The 17,859-nt window shown below is 40.4% G+C and overlaps 1 protein-coding gene across 6 annotated transcripts in view; it reads right to left on the reverse strand.

Moving 5' to 3' along the window:
• The window catches only part of LOC128660571 (triple functional domain protein), a 763,036-nt gene that overhangs the window by 405,836 nt on the left and 339,341 nt on the right, over window positions 1–17,859 (reverse strand). For all 6 annotated transcript variants that reach the window (XM_053714497.1, XM_053714496.1, XM_053714493.1 and 3 more), the window contains exon 7: window positions 14,919–15,110. In XM_053714497.1, the coding sequence (XP_053570472.1) occupies window positions 14,919–15,110 (192 nt within the window). The remainder of the gene's footprint in view (window positions 1–14,918; window positions 15,111–17,859) is intronic.

Here is a 17,859-nt window from a genome sequence, read left to right on the forward strand (position 1 = left end):
CAGGCCTAGCAGGATAAGCTTTGTGAAAGGCCTTAATCAAAGCAGGGGCGTGAACATGCCGGGCTGGTTCCCAAGTCCGTTCCGTGACCGGATAACCCTTCCAATGGATGAGATAGTATAGTTTCTTGCCACGAAGTTTGGAATCCAGAATGTGAGCAATCTCAAACTCAGGCTGTCCCTGTACCAAGAGAGGCGGAGGTTTGGGCAGAGATTTAGAAAATCTATTAGATTTCACCGGTTTCAGGAGAGAAACATGGAACACAGGGTGAGCTTTGAGAGTCTTGGGAAGAGCAACTCGATATGCAGTAGAACAAACTTGACCCAGTATTCGGAAAGGACCCACATATCGAGGCCCCAATTTGATAGAAGGTTGTTTGAGATGAAGGTGACGAGTAGAAATCCACACCTTGTCTCCAGGACGAAAATTAGGAGCCTTCTTCCGTCTGCGATCAGCAAAAAACTTGTATCTTTTAGAAGCTTTGGAAAGAAGATCACGTATTTTACGCCAATGTCGAGTTAATCTCCGAGCAGTTTGATCAGAAGCAGGATTTTCAGAAGAGGAAGTATACAGAGGAAATGTTCTGGGTTGAAATCCATAAGCTGCAAAAAAGGGAGAAGATTGAAGAGATGAATTGTAACGAGCATTATGGGCCAACTCCGCTAAAGGAAGATAACGAGTCCAATTAGAATGATGATGGTCCACATAATGTCTAAGGTAAGTCTCCAGACATTGGTTTACTCTCTCGGTTTGACCATTAGACTGTGGATGATGAGAGGTTGATAAAGAGATTGTAGTGCCAAAATGTTTGCAGAGCCATTTCCAGAACCGAGAAACAAATTGTACCCCTCTATCGGAAACGATGTCCAAAGGAAAACCATGTAATCTCACGATATGCAAAAGGAAAAGCTCAGAAAGTCCCTTGGCAGATGGAAGACCAGGCAAAGGAATGAAATGGGCAGACTTCGTAAACCTGTCAACCACCACTAAAATAGTGTTGTTTCCGGCAGAAAGAGGAAGGTCTGTAATAAAATCCATAGATAGATGGGTCCAAGGCTGGTGAGGAATGGGTAAAGGTTGAAGTAAACCAGAAGGGAGTTGACGAGGAGCTTTATTTGTAGCACATTGAGTGCAAACTGAGACGTAATCTTTAACATCTTGAGAGAGAGTAGGCCACCAGACATACTGTTTAAGATTCCGAGTCGTGTTACTGACGCCAGGATGTCCAGAGAGAGGACTATCATGAGCCCAATGGAGAATCTTTGGACGGAGATGTTCAGGAACAAATAATAAACCGTCAGGAGATTTAAAGGAAGAAGGAAGATCCTTTTGAGCAGACTGTAACTCCTGTAAACAAGAGGTTGATAATTGAGCTATGACTTCTTGTGGATGAAGTATGGTACCAGATTCTGGAGTAGAGGTAGATTGAAACTGCCTGGATAAGGCATCCGCTTTTATATTCTTAGAACCAGGTATATAGGAAAGATTGTAATTAAAACGTGAAAAGAATAAAGACCAACGAGCTTGTCTGGAATTCAATCGTTTGGCAGTTTGGAGATAAAGAAGATTTTTATGATCCGTGAGTATGGAAAATGGAAAGGTAGTACCCTCCAACCAATGCCTCCATTCGTCCAGAGCCATCTTGATGGCTAATAATTCCTTATTGCCAACGTCATAATTTAATTCAGAAGAAGTAAATTTCTTGGAAAAGAAACCTACAGGATGAATCTTACCCGTGTCAGGTATTCGTTGGGAAAGAACAGCCCCAGCAGCAACAGAAGAAGCATCCACTTCTAGGATAAATTGAAAATCCGGATTTGGGTGACGGAGTATGGGTGCAGAAGAAAAGGCCTTTTTGAGAGACTCAAAGGCCTTAATAGCCTCTGGGGACCACTTTTTACAATCTTGCCCCTTTCTAGTGAGTGACGTGAGAGGAGAAGTAATAGTAGCAAATCCTTTGATAAATTTCCTGTAATAATTGGCGAAGCCAAGAAACCGTTGTAGAGCCTTAAGAGAATCAGGTCTAGGCCAATCCAAAATGGAAGAAAGTTTATTCGGATCCATTTCAAATCCAGATTCAGATATTACATAACCCAAGAAGGGTATGGATTTTTGATGAAATGAACATTTCTCCAATTTGGCGAACAGATGATTGTCTCGTAACCGTTGCAAAACCTTCCTGACATGGTGTACATGATCTTGATAATTGTGAGAAAAAATTAAAATATCGTCAAGGTAGATAATGACGAAGGAGTTCAAAAAATCCCGAAAGATCTCATTGACGAAGTGTTGAAAAACAGCAGGGGCATTACACAGCCCAAAAGGCATAACCAGATATTCATAATGCCCAAATCGAGTGTTAAAGGCTGTCTTCCATTCGTCTCCTTTGCGCATGCGAATAAGGTTATAAGCACCACGAAGGTCCAGTTTGGTAAATATTGTAGCTCCTTGAAGATAAGTGAACAGTTCAGGAATAAGAGGCAGAGGGTAACTATTCTTGACTGTGATTTGATTCAAACCCCGATAATCAATACAAGGTCGCAGTCCTCCATCCTTCTTTCCCACAAAAAAGAAACCAGCCCCAAGAGGAGAAGAGGAAGGTCGAATAAAACCTCTAGCCAAACTATCTTGGATATATTCCTCTAAGGCAACATTCTCTGGCCTTGAGAGCGGATACGTCTTGCCACGAGGGTAGGTTGCCCCAGGAAGTAGATCAATGGGGCAATCAAAAGTACGATGTGGGGGAAGACGTTCTGCTTCTTTCTTGGAAAAAACATCAACGTAATCTTGATAAGGTGTGGGTAACGACCCAGAGGTGTCAATAGTGAGAGCAATGGTGAGAGGCACTTTCGTGGGAATCTGAAGACACCTATTTTGACAAGTATATCCCCAGGAAATGAGTTCGCCTTGAGTCCAGGAGAATACAGGATTATGTAACTGGAGCCAGGGAAGACCCAATATTATGGGAAATTGAGGAGTCGAGATTACATCAAAACATATTGTCTCTGAATGAAGAATTCCAACAGAAAAGAGAATGGGTCTAGTAGCAAACTGGATAAGTCCGGGACCCAAAGGATCTCCACTAACAGTGGAGACTGGAATAGAATATTCCTTTTTGCTTAATGGAATAGAGTGAGTAGTTACAAATGTGGAATCGATGAAGACTCCTCCAGCACCAGAGTCAATAAGAGCTTGAGTATGAATCCTGTCTCCTCCAATTTGAAGAGTAACCGGGACAAAAAGTTTATTATTGAGGGAATGAGATCCTATTTGGCTTAACTTAGTTCCCTGGACAGAAGTTAAGCCCTGGCTTTTACCGGTCTGGTAGGACAATCTTTTAATAAATGTCCTTTAAGGCCACAGTATAAACACAGTCCAAGAGATCGTCTCCTCAGACGTTCAGTTTCAGTTAATCTAATGGTGCCAATTTCCATTGGTTCAGTCTGATCGGAAGGTGGAGAAGCGGGAGTTAAAGGGTTAGAGATACGAGGTACCAGACGAAAAGGACGATTAGAAGCTTTCTGATTTCTCTCTCTTTCTTGTTGGCGTTCGCGGTATCTGGAATCGAGACAAATACAAATATTTATCAGAGCCTCTAGAGATTCTGGGATTTCACGATAGACCAACTCATCTTTGAGACGTTCAGAGAGTCCTTTGCGAAAAGCTGCTCTAAGAGCTCCCTGATTCCAGGTAGTCTCAGAAGCTAGAGTGCGAAATTCAATAGCATATTGGGATACAGGTTGACCACCTTGTCGTAAGTCTAGAAGAGAAGCTTCAGCAGCGGCAGACCTCCCTGGCTTATCGAAGACATTTGAAAAGACAGAGAGAAATGTATCCACATCCTGGAGTATTGGATCATTCTTTTCAAGCAAAGGTGATACCCAGGCTAAGGCTCTACCTTTCATTAAGGATATAAGGAAAGTGATTCTAGAGGAGGGAGTTGCAAAGAGAACTGGACTATTCCGAAAATGAAGGCGACACTGATTCAAAAAACCCCTACAATCCTCAGGATTCCCATCATATTTGTCCGGAAGAGGTATCCTGGGACTGAGCTGAGCTTGTGTCTGATTGGTAGGATTCGTAGGGGGAGAGGGATCCAAAGGAATAGGATTAGGAGGTATAGGAGCAGCCATATTCTGAAGTAAAATAGTTATCTGATCCAACTTTGCGTCCAAGGATTGTAAGTGGGTAGCATGAGATCCCAATAACTGTCCCTGGTGGGTCACGGCCATGGATAATTCAGTGGGGTCCATTTTTATGGCCCGTTTGTAATGTCAGCCGTAAAGGACCAGCTCAGGATTCAACCCAACTGCTAGCGTGAAAAGTAAAAAACACACACTAGCACACTGAGAAATATCCTGGACGTGACCCACTCAGGATTGAAGAAAACAAATGTCCTTTTAAGAAGATAAATAAACTAAGAGAAATTCCTTTAGCAAGTAATAAAGCAAATGTCCCTTTAAGCAGGTTAGTAAATAAACAAGGATTCCTTTTAGCAGGTTTGGATAAGCAAGTGTCCCTTTAAGCAGGTTTAGTAAACAAACTGAGATTCCTTTTGGCAGGTTTGGATAAAGTAAATGTCCCTTTAAGCAGGTTAGTAAATAAACAAAGATTCCTTTTAGCAGGTTTGGATAAAGCAAATGTCCCTTTAAGCAGATTAGTAAGTAAACAAAGATTCCTTTTAGCAGGTTTGGATAAAGCAAATGTCCCTTTAAGCAGGTTTAGTAAACAAACTGAGGTTCCTTTTTGCAGGTTTGGATAAAGTAAATGTCCCTTTAAGCAGGTTAGCAAACAAACAGAGATTCCTTTTATCAGGTTTGAATAAAGCAAATGTTCCTTTAAGCAGGTTAATGAACAAATAGTAATATCTTCCTCTTATTAGATTTGAATAAAGCAAATGTCCCTTTATGATGATTATCAAACAAACAGATATTCCCTTTAGCAGGTTTAGATAAAGCAAATGTCCTTGTATGCAGGTAGTAAACAAACATAAAATCCTTATTAGCAGGTTTAGACAAACTGGCAGAGAATATTCAGGCAAGGATTCAGGCAAGGAGACAAAAGAATTACTCACTTACAGGTCCGGTCCGGGAGATAGAAAAGAGAAAACAAACGGGCGCCAATTCAGATCTCCCGCCGAGATTTGAAGGCAGGGAGACTCTGACGTCAGGAGGAGAGCCAGATACCGCGTCACGTTGCTAGGCAACGTGACGTGATAGAGAGGGGATCTGTGAGCCGCGGCGACACGGCAATGAGCAGATCCAATTCATGACAGGCGCTTTATAAATAAAGAATAATAATAATTACAGAAATCTCTCTGAGATGGCTTTAAACTCATAATGTCCCCCAAGAGACAACCCAGCAGGTTAACACAAGAAAAAAACAGCAGCAGTACAAACATAACACAACAATCTGTCTTGTACAAAGTTACCTTTATACAACTTCTTTTGTGAAAGGGGCTGCATTGAGAGTGGGGGACACAGGTAGATAGTGGGTGGGATTGTTGGTGTTTCTGGTCGTCCGTGGGCAAGGCTAATGTATTCTCTTAAAATAGTGGAGGAAATAAAGTAATTCGGGACATAAGGCTATATCAGGACAACAGAGCTCAAAACCTGGGACTGTCCTACATAAATCGGGACAGTTGAAGTTTTGCTTATGTTAAACAATTATCCCAAATCCATAAAGTTAATTTTTCAATCAGACCTTAACATCAAAATCTGGTAAAATCTGGTAAAAAGAGCAAATAAACACCTTGGAATTAAATTTCGGATGTGTTGCTAGACAATAAAATATCAGCCAAATTAAAAAGTTTTTAAAACAAAATTAACATTGTCTTTTGCTATCCTCTGTTGAAGAGCTGAAATCCACCAACCCTTTCCTTATTACTAGAGGAGCCAGTTTAAGCTTGAGTCTGCAGACAAGGTTAGCCACTGTCATTATGTTTATTTGCAGTTGTTGCCAGTTAAAACTATTTAGGGAAAGACATATAAGCAGGGTTAGCCTTGAGAAGTCAACACCATGTATGTCAAGCTCTCAGAATGAGAAAAACATAATTTATGCTTACCAGATAAATTTATTTCTCTTGTAGTGTATCCAGTCCACGGATCATCCATTACTTGTGGGATATTCTCCTTCCCAACAGGAAGTTGCAAGAGGATCACCCACAGCAGAGCTGCTATATAGCTCCTCCCCTCACTGCCATATCCAGTCATTCGACCGAAACAAGCCGAGAAAGGAGAAACCATAGGGTGCAGTGGTGACTGTAGTTTAATTAAAATTTAGACCTGCCTTAAAAGGACAGGGCGGGCCGTGGACTGGATACACTACAAGAGAAATAAATTTATCAGGTAAGCATAAATTATGTTTTCTCTTGTTAAGTGTATCCAGTCCACGGATCATCCATTACTTGTGGGATACCAATACCAAAGCTAAAGTACACGGATGATGGGAGGGACAAGGCAGGAACTTAAACGGAAGGAACCACTGCCTGTAGAACCTTTCTCCCAAAAACAGCCTCCGAAGAAGCAAAAGTATCAAATTTGTAAAATTTTGAAAAGGTGTGAAGCGAATGACCAAGTCGCAGCCTTGCAAATCTGTTCAACAGAGGCCTCATTTTTAAAGGCCCAGGTGGAAGCCACAGCTCTAGTAGAATGAGCTGTAATCCTTTCAGGGGGCTGCTGTCCAGCAGTCTCATAGGCTAAGCGTATTATGCTCCTAAGCCAAAAAGAGAGAGAGGTTGCCGAAGCTTTTTGACCTCTCCTCTGTCCAGAGTAAACGACAAACAGGGCAGATGTTTGACGGAAATCTTTAGTAGCCTGTAAGTAAAACTTCAAGGCACGGACTATGTCCAGATTATGCAAAAGACGTTCCTTCTTTGAAGAAGGATTAGGTCACAATGATGGAACAACAATCTCTTGATTGATATTCCTGTTAGAAACCACCTTAGGTAAAAACCCAGGTTTGGTACGCAGAACTACCTTGTCTGAATGAAAAATCAGATAAGGAGAATCACATTGTAAGGCAGATAACTCAGAGACTCTTCGAGCCGAGGAAATAGCCATCAAAAACAGAACTTTCCAAGATAAAAGTTTAATATCAATGGAATGAAGGGGTTCAAACGGAACTCCCTGAAGAACTTTAAGAACCAAGTTTAAGCTCCACAGGGGAGCAACAGTTTTAAACACAGGCTTAATCCTAACCAAAGCCTGACAAAATGCCTGGACGTCTGGAACCTCTGCCAGACACTTGTGCAAAAGAATAGACAGAACAGAGATCTGTCCCTTTAAAGAACTAGCTGATAAGCCTTTGTCCACACCCTCTTGGAGAAAGGACAATATCCTAGGAATCCTAACCTTACTCCATGAGTAACTCTTGGATTCACACCAATAAAGATATTTACGCCATATCTTATGGTAGATTTTCCTGGTGACAGGCTTTCGTGCCTGTATTAAGGTATCAATGACTGACTCGGAGAAGCCACGCCTTGATAGAATCAAGCGTTCAATCTCCATGCAGTCAGTCTCAGAGAAATTAGATTTGGATGATTGAAAGGACCTTGTATTAGAAGGTCCTGCCTCAGAGGCAGAGTCCATGGTGGAAGAGATGACATGTCCACTAGGTCTGCATACCAGGTCCTGCGTGGCCACGCAGGTGCTATCAGAATCACCGATGCTCTCTCCTGTTTGATTTTGGCAATCAGTCGAGGGAGCAGAGGAAACGGTGGAAACACATAAGCCAGGTTGAAGAACCAAGGAGCTGCTAGAGCATCTATCAGCGTCGCTCCCGGGTCCCTGGACCTGGATCCGTAACAAGGAAGCTTGGCGTTCTGGCGAGACGCCATGAGATCCAGTTCTGGTTTGCCCCAACGATGGACAAGTTGAGCAAACACCTCCGGATGGAGTTCCCACTCCCCCGGATGAAAAGTCTGACGACTTAGAAAATCCGCCTCCCAGTTCTCTACGCCTGGGATGTGGATCGCTGACAGGTGGCAAGAGTGAGACTCTGCCCAGCGAATTATCTTTGAGACTTCTAACATCACTAGGGAACTCCTGGTTCCCCCTTGATGGTTGATGCCACAGTCGTGATGTTGTCCGACTGAAATCTGATGAACCTCAGGGTTGCTAACTGAGGCCAAGCTAGAAGAGCATTGAATATTGCTCTTAACTCCAGAATATTTATTGGGAGGAGTTTCTCCTCCTGAGTCCACGATCCCTGAGCCTTCAGGGAGTTCCAGACTGCACCCCAACCTAGAAGGCTGGCATCTGTTGTTACAATCGTCCAATCTGGCTTGCGAAAGGACATATCCTTGGACAGATGGACCCGAGATAGCCACCAGAGAAGAGAATCTCTGGTCCCTTGATCCAGATTTAGTAGAGGGGACAAATCTGAGTAATCCCCATTCCACTGACTTAGCATGTATAATTGCAGCGGTCTGAGATGCACGCGCGCAAATGGCACTATGTCCATTGCCGCTACCATTAAGCCGATTACTTCCATGCACTGAGCCACTGACGGGCGTGGAATGGAATGAAGGACACGGCAAGCATTTAGAAGTTTTGATAACCTGGACTCCGTCAGGTAAATTTTCATCTCTACAGAATCTATAAGAGTCCCTAGGAAGGAGACTCTTGTGAGTGGGGATAGAGAATTCTTTTCCATGTTCACTTTCCACCCATGCGACCTCAGAAATGCCAGAACTATCTCTGTATGAGACTTGGCAATTTGAAAGCTTGACACCTGTATCAGGATGTCGTCTAGATAAGGAGCCACCGCTATGCCTCGCGGTCTTAGAACCGCCAGAAGTGAGCCCAGAACCTTTGTAAAAATTCTCGGGGATGTGGCCAACCCGAAGGGAAGAGCTACAAATTGGTAATGCCTGTCTAGAAAGGCAAATCTTAGGAACCGATGATGATCTTTGTGAATCGGTATGTGAAGGTAGGCATCCTTTAAGTCCACTGTGGTCATGTACTGACCCTCTTGGATCATGGGTAGGATGGTCCGAATAGTTTCCATTTTGAATGATGGAACTCTGAGGAATTTGTTTAAGATCTTTAGATCCAAGATTGGTCTGAAGGTTCCCTCTTTCTTGGGAACCACAAACAGATTTGAATAAAACCCCTGTCCGTGTTCCGTCCGCGGAACTGGATGGATCACTCCCATTACTAGGAGGTCTTGCACACAGCTTAGGAATGCCTCTTTCTTTATCTGGTTTGCTGATAACCTTGAAAGATGAAATCTCCCTTGTGGAGGAGAAGCTTTGAAGTCCAGAAGATATCCCTGAAATATGATCTCCAACGCCCAGGGATCCTGAACATCTCTTGCCCACGCCTGGGCGAAGAGAGAAAGTCTGCCCCCCACTAGATCCGTTTCCGGATAGGTGGCCGTTCCTTCATGCTGTCTTAGGGGCCTGCTTGCCCTTGTTCCAGGACTGGTTAGGTTTCCAGGCCTGTCTGGAATGAGCAACAGTTCCCTCTTGTTTTGAAGCGGAGGAAGTTGATGCTGCTCCTGCCTTGAAATTTCAAAAGGCACGAAAATTAGACCGTTTGGCCTTTGATTTGGCCCTGTCCTGAGGAAGGGTATGACCCTTGCCTCCAGTAATGTCAGCAATAATTTCCTTCAAGCCAGGCCCGAATAAGGTCTGCCCCTTGAAAGGAATGTTGAGTAATTTAGACTTTGAAGTCACGTCAGCTGACCAGGATTTAAGCCATAGCGCCCTACGCGCCTGGATGGCGAATCCGGAATTCTTAGCCGTTAGTTTAGTCAAATCAACAATGGCATCAGAAACAAATGAGTTAGCTAGCTTAAGCGTTCTAAGCTTGTCAATAATTTCATTCAATGGAGCTGTATGGATGGCCTCTTCCAGGGCCTCAAACCAGAATGCTGCCGCAGCAGTGACAGGCGCAATGCATGCAAGGGGCTGTAAAATAAAACCTTGTTGAATAAACATTTTCTTAAGGTAACCCTCCAATTTTTTATCCATTGGATCTGAAAAAGCACAACTGTCCTCAACCGGGATAGTGGTACGCTTTGCTAAAGTAGAAACTGCTCCCTCCACCTTAGGGACCGTCTGCCATAAGTCCCGTGTAGTGGCGTCTATTGGAAACATTTTTCTAAATATAGGAGGTGGGGAAAAGGGCACACCGGGTCTATCCCACTCCTTGCTAATAATTTCTGTAAGCCTTTTAGGTATAGGAAAAACATCAGTACACACCGGCACCGCATAGTATCTATCCAGCCTACACAATTTCTCTGGAATTGCAACTGTGTTACAGTCATTCAGAGCAGCTAATACCTCCCCAAGCAATACACGGAGGTTCTCAAGCTTAAATTTAAAATTAGAAATCTCTGAATCAGGTTTCCCCAAGTCAGAGATGTCACCCACAGACTGAAGCTCTCCGTCCTCATGTTCTGCATACTGTGACGCAGTATCAGACATGGCTCTTACAGCATCTGCGCGCTCTGCATCTCTCCTAACCCCAGAGCTATCGCGCTTGCCTCTTAATTCAGGCAATCTAGATAATACCTCTGACAGGGTATTATTCATGATTGCAGCCATGTCCTGCAAGGTAATCGCTATGGGCGTCCCTGATGTAATTGGCGCCATACTAGCGTGCGTCCCCTGAGCGGGAGGCGAAGGGTCTGAAATGTGGGGAGAGTTAGTCGGCATAACATCCCCCTCGACAGAACCCTCTGGTGATAATTCTTTTATAGATAAAGACTGATCTTTACTGTTTAAGGTGAAATAAATACATTTAGTACACATTCTCCTATGGGGCTCCACCATGGCTTTTAAACATAATGAACAAGTAGGTTCCTCTGTGTCAGACATGTTTAAACAGACTAGCAATGAGACTAGCAAGCTTGGAAAACACTTTAAAACAAGTTTACAAGCAATATAAAAAACGTTACTGCGCCTTTAAGAAACACAAATTTTGTCCAAATTTGAAATAACAGTGAAAAAAGGCAGTTACACTAACGAAATTTTTACAGTGTATGTAATAAGTTAGCAGAGCATTGCATCCACTTGCAAATGGATGATTAACCCCTTAATACCAAAAACGGAATAACAAATGACAAAAACGTTTTTCAAACAGTCACAACAAATGCCACAGCTCTACTGTGGCTTTTTACCTCCCTCAATACGACTTTTGAAGCCTTTTGAGCCCTTCAGAGAAGTCCTGGATCATGCAGGAAGAAGCTGGATGTTTGTGTCTGTAATTTTTGCTGCGCAAAAAAAGCGCTAAAATAGGCCCCTCCCACTCATATTACAACAGTGGAAAGCCTCAGGGAACTGTTTCTAGGCAAAATTCAAGCCAGCCATGTGGAAAAAAACTAGGCCCCAATAAGTTTTATCACCAAACATATATAAAAAAACGATTAAACATGCCAGCAAACGTTTTAAAATACACTTTTATAAGAGTATGTATCTCTATTAATAAGCCCGATACCAGTCGCTATCACTGCATTTAAGGCTTTACTTACATTACTTCGGTATCAGCAGCATTTTCTAGCAAATTCCATCCCTAGAAAAATATTAACTGCACATACCTTATTGCAGGAAAACCTGCACGCCATTCCCCCTCTGAAGTTACCTCACTCCTCAGAATATGTGAGAACAGCAAAGGATCTTAGTTACTTCTGCTAAGATCATAGAAAACGCAGGCAGATTCTTCTTCTAAATACTGCCTGAGATAAACAGTACACTCCGGTACCATTTAAAAATAAACTTTTGATTGAAGAAATAAACTAAGTATAAAACACCACAGTCCTCTTACGACCTCCATCTTAGTTGAGAGTTGCAAGAGAATGACTGGATATGGCAGTGAGGGGAGGAGCTATATAGCAGCTCTGCTGTGGGTGATCCTCTTGCAACTTCCTGTTGGGAAGGAGAATATCCCACAAGTAATGGATGATCCGTGGACTGGATACACTTAACAAGAGAAATCATAGTCTTAGAGCTAAATTACATGAAAAAGGTGCTAAATTAATAACAATAGTACTGTAACATTGTCTCAGTATGCATAACTAAACATTTTATATAAAAAACCTCAGGTTGTTAACACTCCCGTTAATTCCTGAAAATCTACTAGGATTTTTCATGACAGAAACATGCAGCAGCCAAGCCCATTTAAAGGGAAACTAAACCCACATTTTTCTTTCATGATTCAGATAGAGCATGCAATTTTAAACAACTTGCAAATTTACTCATATTATCATTTTTTCTTCGTTCCATTGCTATCTTTATTTAAAAAAGCAGGAATGTAAAGTTAGGAGACGGACCATTTTTGGTTCAGCTCCTGGGTTGCACTTGCTGATTGGTTAGCTACATTAAGCCACCAATCAGAAAGCGATACCCAGGGGCTGAACAAAAAATGGGCCGGCTCTTAAGCTTAGGTTGCTGCTTTTTAAAATAAAGATAGCATGAGAATGAAGAAAAATTGATAATAGAAGTTAATTAGAAAGTTGCTTAAAATTGCATGCTCTATCTGCATCATGAAAGAAAAAATGCTCTGTAAATGTGCTGCTATTTTAAATCACTGGATTATGATACTTTGCCGGATCATCTTTTTGAGCAGGGTTCAAATTGTCTCAAAACAAATTCCTTAAATGTGAAAAATATTTCATTCCTCCAGATTATCAGGACAGACTGCAGCATTCTTCAAAACAAAGCCGGAGTTCACGCTTCTGAGTCATCTGATTTCTTCAAACAACTGTGCAACCGTTTCTGCTCAGCATCCAACCTCAAATGTATTCTTATTTTAACTATTTATACACTGCCTCTTCAAATAGTAACGTAGCAAGCAGCTACCATGATAAAACATTTGTGCAAATTAAAAATAATTTATAAATATACTGTAAATGAAAAACAGTCAACAGTGTTTTGAGAATTTCTATTTACAATGTATTCAATTTATACGTAAAATTCAGAAAGATGCTAATGTAATTAGACACTACAATCAGATGAAAATTGGATGCAATCAAAATATAATAATTGGAAAAAAAATCATATCCGTTTTACCCAAAATTTTAAATGTATCTTTTAGTTCATGCAGCATTCTAGCTTTTAGAATAATGTGGTGGTCCTGCCCCCATTTTTTTTAAGTAGCGCTGAAGTTTCTTGCAGGTTGCCATGATTAGTTAGGAATTAAAAAGGTTTAACCTGCTGTGCACAGGGAGTCATACACATTCCACTGACTTAAATGAAGACTTAATCTCTAAATCAAAACACTAGCTGCTATCCAGTGGTACAATGAACAGTAAAATAGAATACCATGGGAAGGGTTGTTTCACAAACATAGCAGACAAAGCTGGTGCATGTGGCGTCTTCTCGCAACGACTTTCCAATAAGCGCTTGAAATTCCCAGAAAACAATAAGGTGCTACTGTCAAGGTGTAAAACCAAACCCCCTCCCAAATACAGCAACAATATAACACACTTATATTGTGAGGCAGGCCTCCCCAAGTGGGAGCTAGCGCATATAAGGAGAGGCGCGGGAGCAGCGATACTTTGCACTATCCTATGGAAACCACAAGCAGCAGCTGTCTTTGGTAAAACATAGAGCGTTTTTTAAGAACCGACAATGACACTTGCCATGTAGTGGTGTATTAAGGCAAAGGGCAGGATCAAGGTAAAAGAAAGGCACTGAGGTTGAAATTGCACTTGTTGTCTTGAACATTAAGTTGCATTTAACACAGGAGTAACAAAGTGCAAATTGTTTAGAGTGAATCGCTCCTTTGGGTTGATCAGAATCGGGACTTAAGAGCCGTGTGTGAACCCTGGGTCAGATGTAAATCCCCCAAATTAAAAATAAATATTAGAATGTTCTTTACAGAGAAATAATTAAGTAACAATTTACTCACAGCCTAAGACTTTGAAAATCTCTGCTCTAGGGTGTAGCTGATTAAAATAAAAAACCCAAGTAATTACCAAGATTCCTTCCATACTCTCTTAGTTGTTTCCTTGACACACGTTCCTTAAAGGAACATAACTGTTTGATTTGAAAGGTGAAGCAACGCATTTCAAATGCGAATAGAAGCATTTCTGCAATATACTTGCTATCGGAAAAATGTTTATTTTAAAACTCCTTGCTGTTTAAGTGATAACTGGATGTGCACACTGCCAACACCTGTCATGCTTTCTGTCAGCAAAAAAGTGTTCATGTAGACTATAGCTGTATCGGGCTCAGGCCACATGCAAGTTTTTATTTTCACAGAGATAACATGCTTTTTTTAACTATGTATACTGCAAACATACATCTAACGGTGCATATAAAATCCCATTTTATTTCCCTTTCAGTAAAAAGTCTGTTCTTGCCTACACTAAGAGCAGATAATTATATGCAATCTCAAGTGTATTTAACACAATTAAATTCCACTTACAGTAATACAGCTTGCAATCAAATGCGCAAACAGTCAATGCTCAAAGTAAAGAATGGCTGTTATGTGCTAATAAAATAAACCGGAAACTAGCTTTACATAATTTGAGCGCACACCAGTAAAACCATTAAGGACACTATAGTCAATACTAAAATATACTCCAGATTTTAGCCTACCCCAGGCCCCCCATTATCTAGACTGCAGCCTATAATAAATCCCTTTACCTAGTCTGTAGCCTATAGTAGTCCCTTATCGCAGTATTATAGCCTAGGCTATAGTAGCTCGCTTTACCTAGCTTGCAGTCTATAGCACTCCAAATATCTGCAGTGCCCCCTATAGCAGCCACTTTTGTCAATTCCAGAATACAGAAAATAATTTGATAATGAAAAAAACCTGTGGATAAATAGCAACTAATATATAATAAATATAAATAATATATATAAATAATAACTTCTCAAGAAGGAATGTAGTTATAAGTCACATCCTATAGCCACTATTACAAATAAGCTGCCCCCAGTTCTACTACAGAACCCAATTGCTCTTACCTGTTCTGCTTTTTGGTGAAACACTGCAGACATCTCCAGCAATGTGCTGCGTTCATCCAAAGCAGCTGCAAACGCTTTCCACTCTTGCTCCAACTGATTAGAAATCTGCTTGATCTGCTGTGAGGCGTAGTGTCCAGACTCGACCAGACGATTGGCAACGGACATAATACGGTTAATGTTTACATACACATTCTAAAAGGAAACAGAGGGCAAAGGGAAGGGTTAGCCCAAAGTAAACATCAAAAAGTTGCAGCAAGTTTACAGGACAAATCTGTGGTATATTTGTTAGTCATAAAGAAAGAAAACAAGGAATCTGCTGGACTGGTTTTATTTCAACATACTATGCGCACATTTTATTTCAAATCATTATTTGAACATTTTGTGGTTTGGACAGTTTATATATTGTCTCATACACATGTTGTTAACATATGCTTCATTGGTTTGTGGTCTGAAAAGCATAATATTTTAACTCAGCCCTACACCAAATTCTCTTACTGTATTAAGGGGACAATAATGTAAAAAATAAACTTTAGAGCATGCAATTTTAAACAACTTTCTAATTTATTTCTATTATCTAATTTGTTTTGTTCTCATGGTATCCTTAATTGAAAAAGCATACCTAGGTAGGCTCAGGAGCTGCAATTCACTACTGGAAGCTAGCTGCTGATTGGTGGCTGCACACATATGCCCTCTGTAACTGGCTCACCCACTGTCTTCAGCTAGTTTCCTGTACTGTATTGTTGCTCCTTCAACAAAGGATACCAAGTGAATGAAACACAATTGTAAATAGAAGCAAATTGGAAAGTTTTTTGAAAATGCCTGCTCTATCTGAATCCTGAAAGTTTAATTTAGGGTTTCGTGTCCCTTTAAATAAACTATAAAACAAATAAGGACACTAATGATTTTGTTGCAAAGCAAATGTTATAAAAAAAATATGTGAGATAACTATAAGAAAATAAAAAAATTTGTTACTTGGTTACAAATTATATTTTTCACTTTATATAATTCTAGTAACGTAACAGTACCGTATGACCAGGGGCGTATTTTGGCCTCACTCTAATCTGGAGCCTAAGGCTGCAGGGATTGGAAGAACAGCAGATTTTAGGGGTGGTTGTATGCTTTTCCCCACTCAAATGCTTTCCAAATCTCTTATATATTTAATTTAAAAAAAAAAGACAAAAGAGTCAAAATACAATTGTACCATATAGTTTTAAATAAAAGCAAGAATGTTTCTAATAAAAGTTATTACTGTTTCAGGGGCATATATACATATGCTGTGCACATCCAGTACACCCACATTCAAACATTGTGCTCATTCAGAGTGCCGGTGACAATGTCTATCAGCAATGACTAAGCTTGAATCACACAAACTACAGCTGGTAGAGTTGGCACTTTGTTTGAAGGCAGGTGCTCTGGGTACATGCAACATTATGTACATATGCCCCTGAGTATATACTCATTATAATAAAAAAAAGCACTAAGCAGTTGGTTATCCTTAATAGAAATCATTAGAATATGTATTTTTCATAATGTTAAAAAGGATTTTACCTTTTATTTCTTATATATAACTTAATTTTTGCAGTGTCCATTACTTCCTGCCACAGCCCTACATGGAGGCTGTGGTGTCTACAGAAAGGCTCATCTAGCTTGATGTCATAAGAACACAAGTTATTTGCTGTTTTTAACTAAATCAGTTTCTTTTTATGATTTAACATATTGTTTTTTACTATAGGAGCACTGTTTAATATCCCTTTAATTTATTATAACCCAATGATCCCTTGCAGTATTAGTAGAGTTCTTAGCCTCTCTTTGTGTCCCTGAAATCAGGTCAGACAAGTGCATAATAAAAAGACAATGATTTAACAACTACTCTGAATTTAAAAAAAATTTCCTCCCATTTTCTGGCCCCCTGTATCATGTGACAGACACCAGCCAATCAATGACTAGTATACGTATACCCTGTGAGCTTGTGCTTATGCTCAGTAGGATCTTGTTCCAACAGAAAGGGTGTATATAACAAGACTGTGCAAAATTAGATAATGGAAGTAAATTGGAAAGTGTTTTGAAACTGCATGTTCTTTCTGAATGATAAAAGTTTGAGTTGAGTGTCACTTTAAACACTCCTCCAGGTCACTTTAAACACTCCTCCAGGTCACTTTAAACACTCCTCCAGGGCTGGCTCAAGACATGGCCACTGCCTGGGAGCAAGAACAAAATGATGCTCCTCAACTCTCTGCACACTGCAGTCTAAACCCAACCAAAGTCACTTATCTCAGAGATTAAAGTTTACCAGATTAATAATCCCCATGAGAACATGCAGATTGGCATCATATAAAGATTCATTTCAAGAATATACCCTCTCTATAGGCTTGGTCCCAACTGGTGCAATTAAAGTGCCACCCTGCACCCCAGCTGAGTATGACATTTTTAAGAATCCTACACCGTGAAGAAATGTAGGAATGTTACTTTTACTAAAGCCTCAGACGTTTGCCTTGCTACTAGACTCAAGTGTTTGCTTTATAAAGCAAGGTATGTTTGATAAATGCATATTTAGCAAGATTTTAAAACATTTTCCCCCATTAAATCTAAAAGTAATCCTGAATCTGCCATAATCTAAAATAGTTTATCTTGACAATGAGGTACAGGTTAAGGGTAAAAAAAAATGAATTGCAGTTTTCACATTTGTAAAATAGATAAACATTTTTGAAATAACTAGAATTTATACAAATATTGTGCTTCTATGTATATGCACCACAGAGCCCTTTCAACTTTTTCAGGTAACATTTGTTGATACGCACTTTACATTGTTAGGTATCCACATTTTTTTTTAAACTTTTGTATATTTACCAATCATTTATAACTAAAACCTCATCAGTTAAAGTTAAATTCTAGTCAAAATTAAACTTTCATGATTCAGATTCTCTTGCTATTCTTTGTTGAA

The sequence above is a fragment of the Bombina bombina genome, chromosome 5 (genome assembly GCF_027579735.1).
Source record: "Bombina bombina isolate aBomBom1 chromosome 5, aBomBom1.pri, whole genome shotgun sequence".
NCBI lineage: Eukaryota > Metazoa > Chordata > Amphibia > Anura > Bombinatoridae > Bombina > Bombina bombina.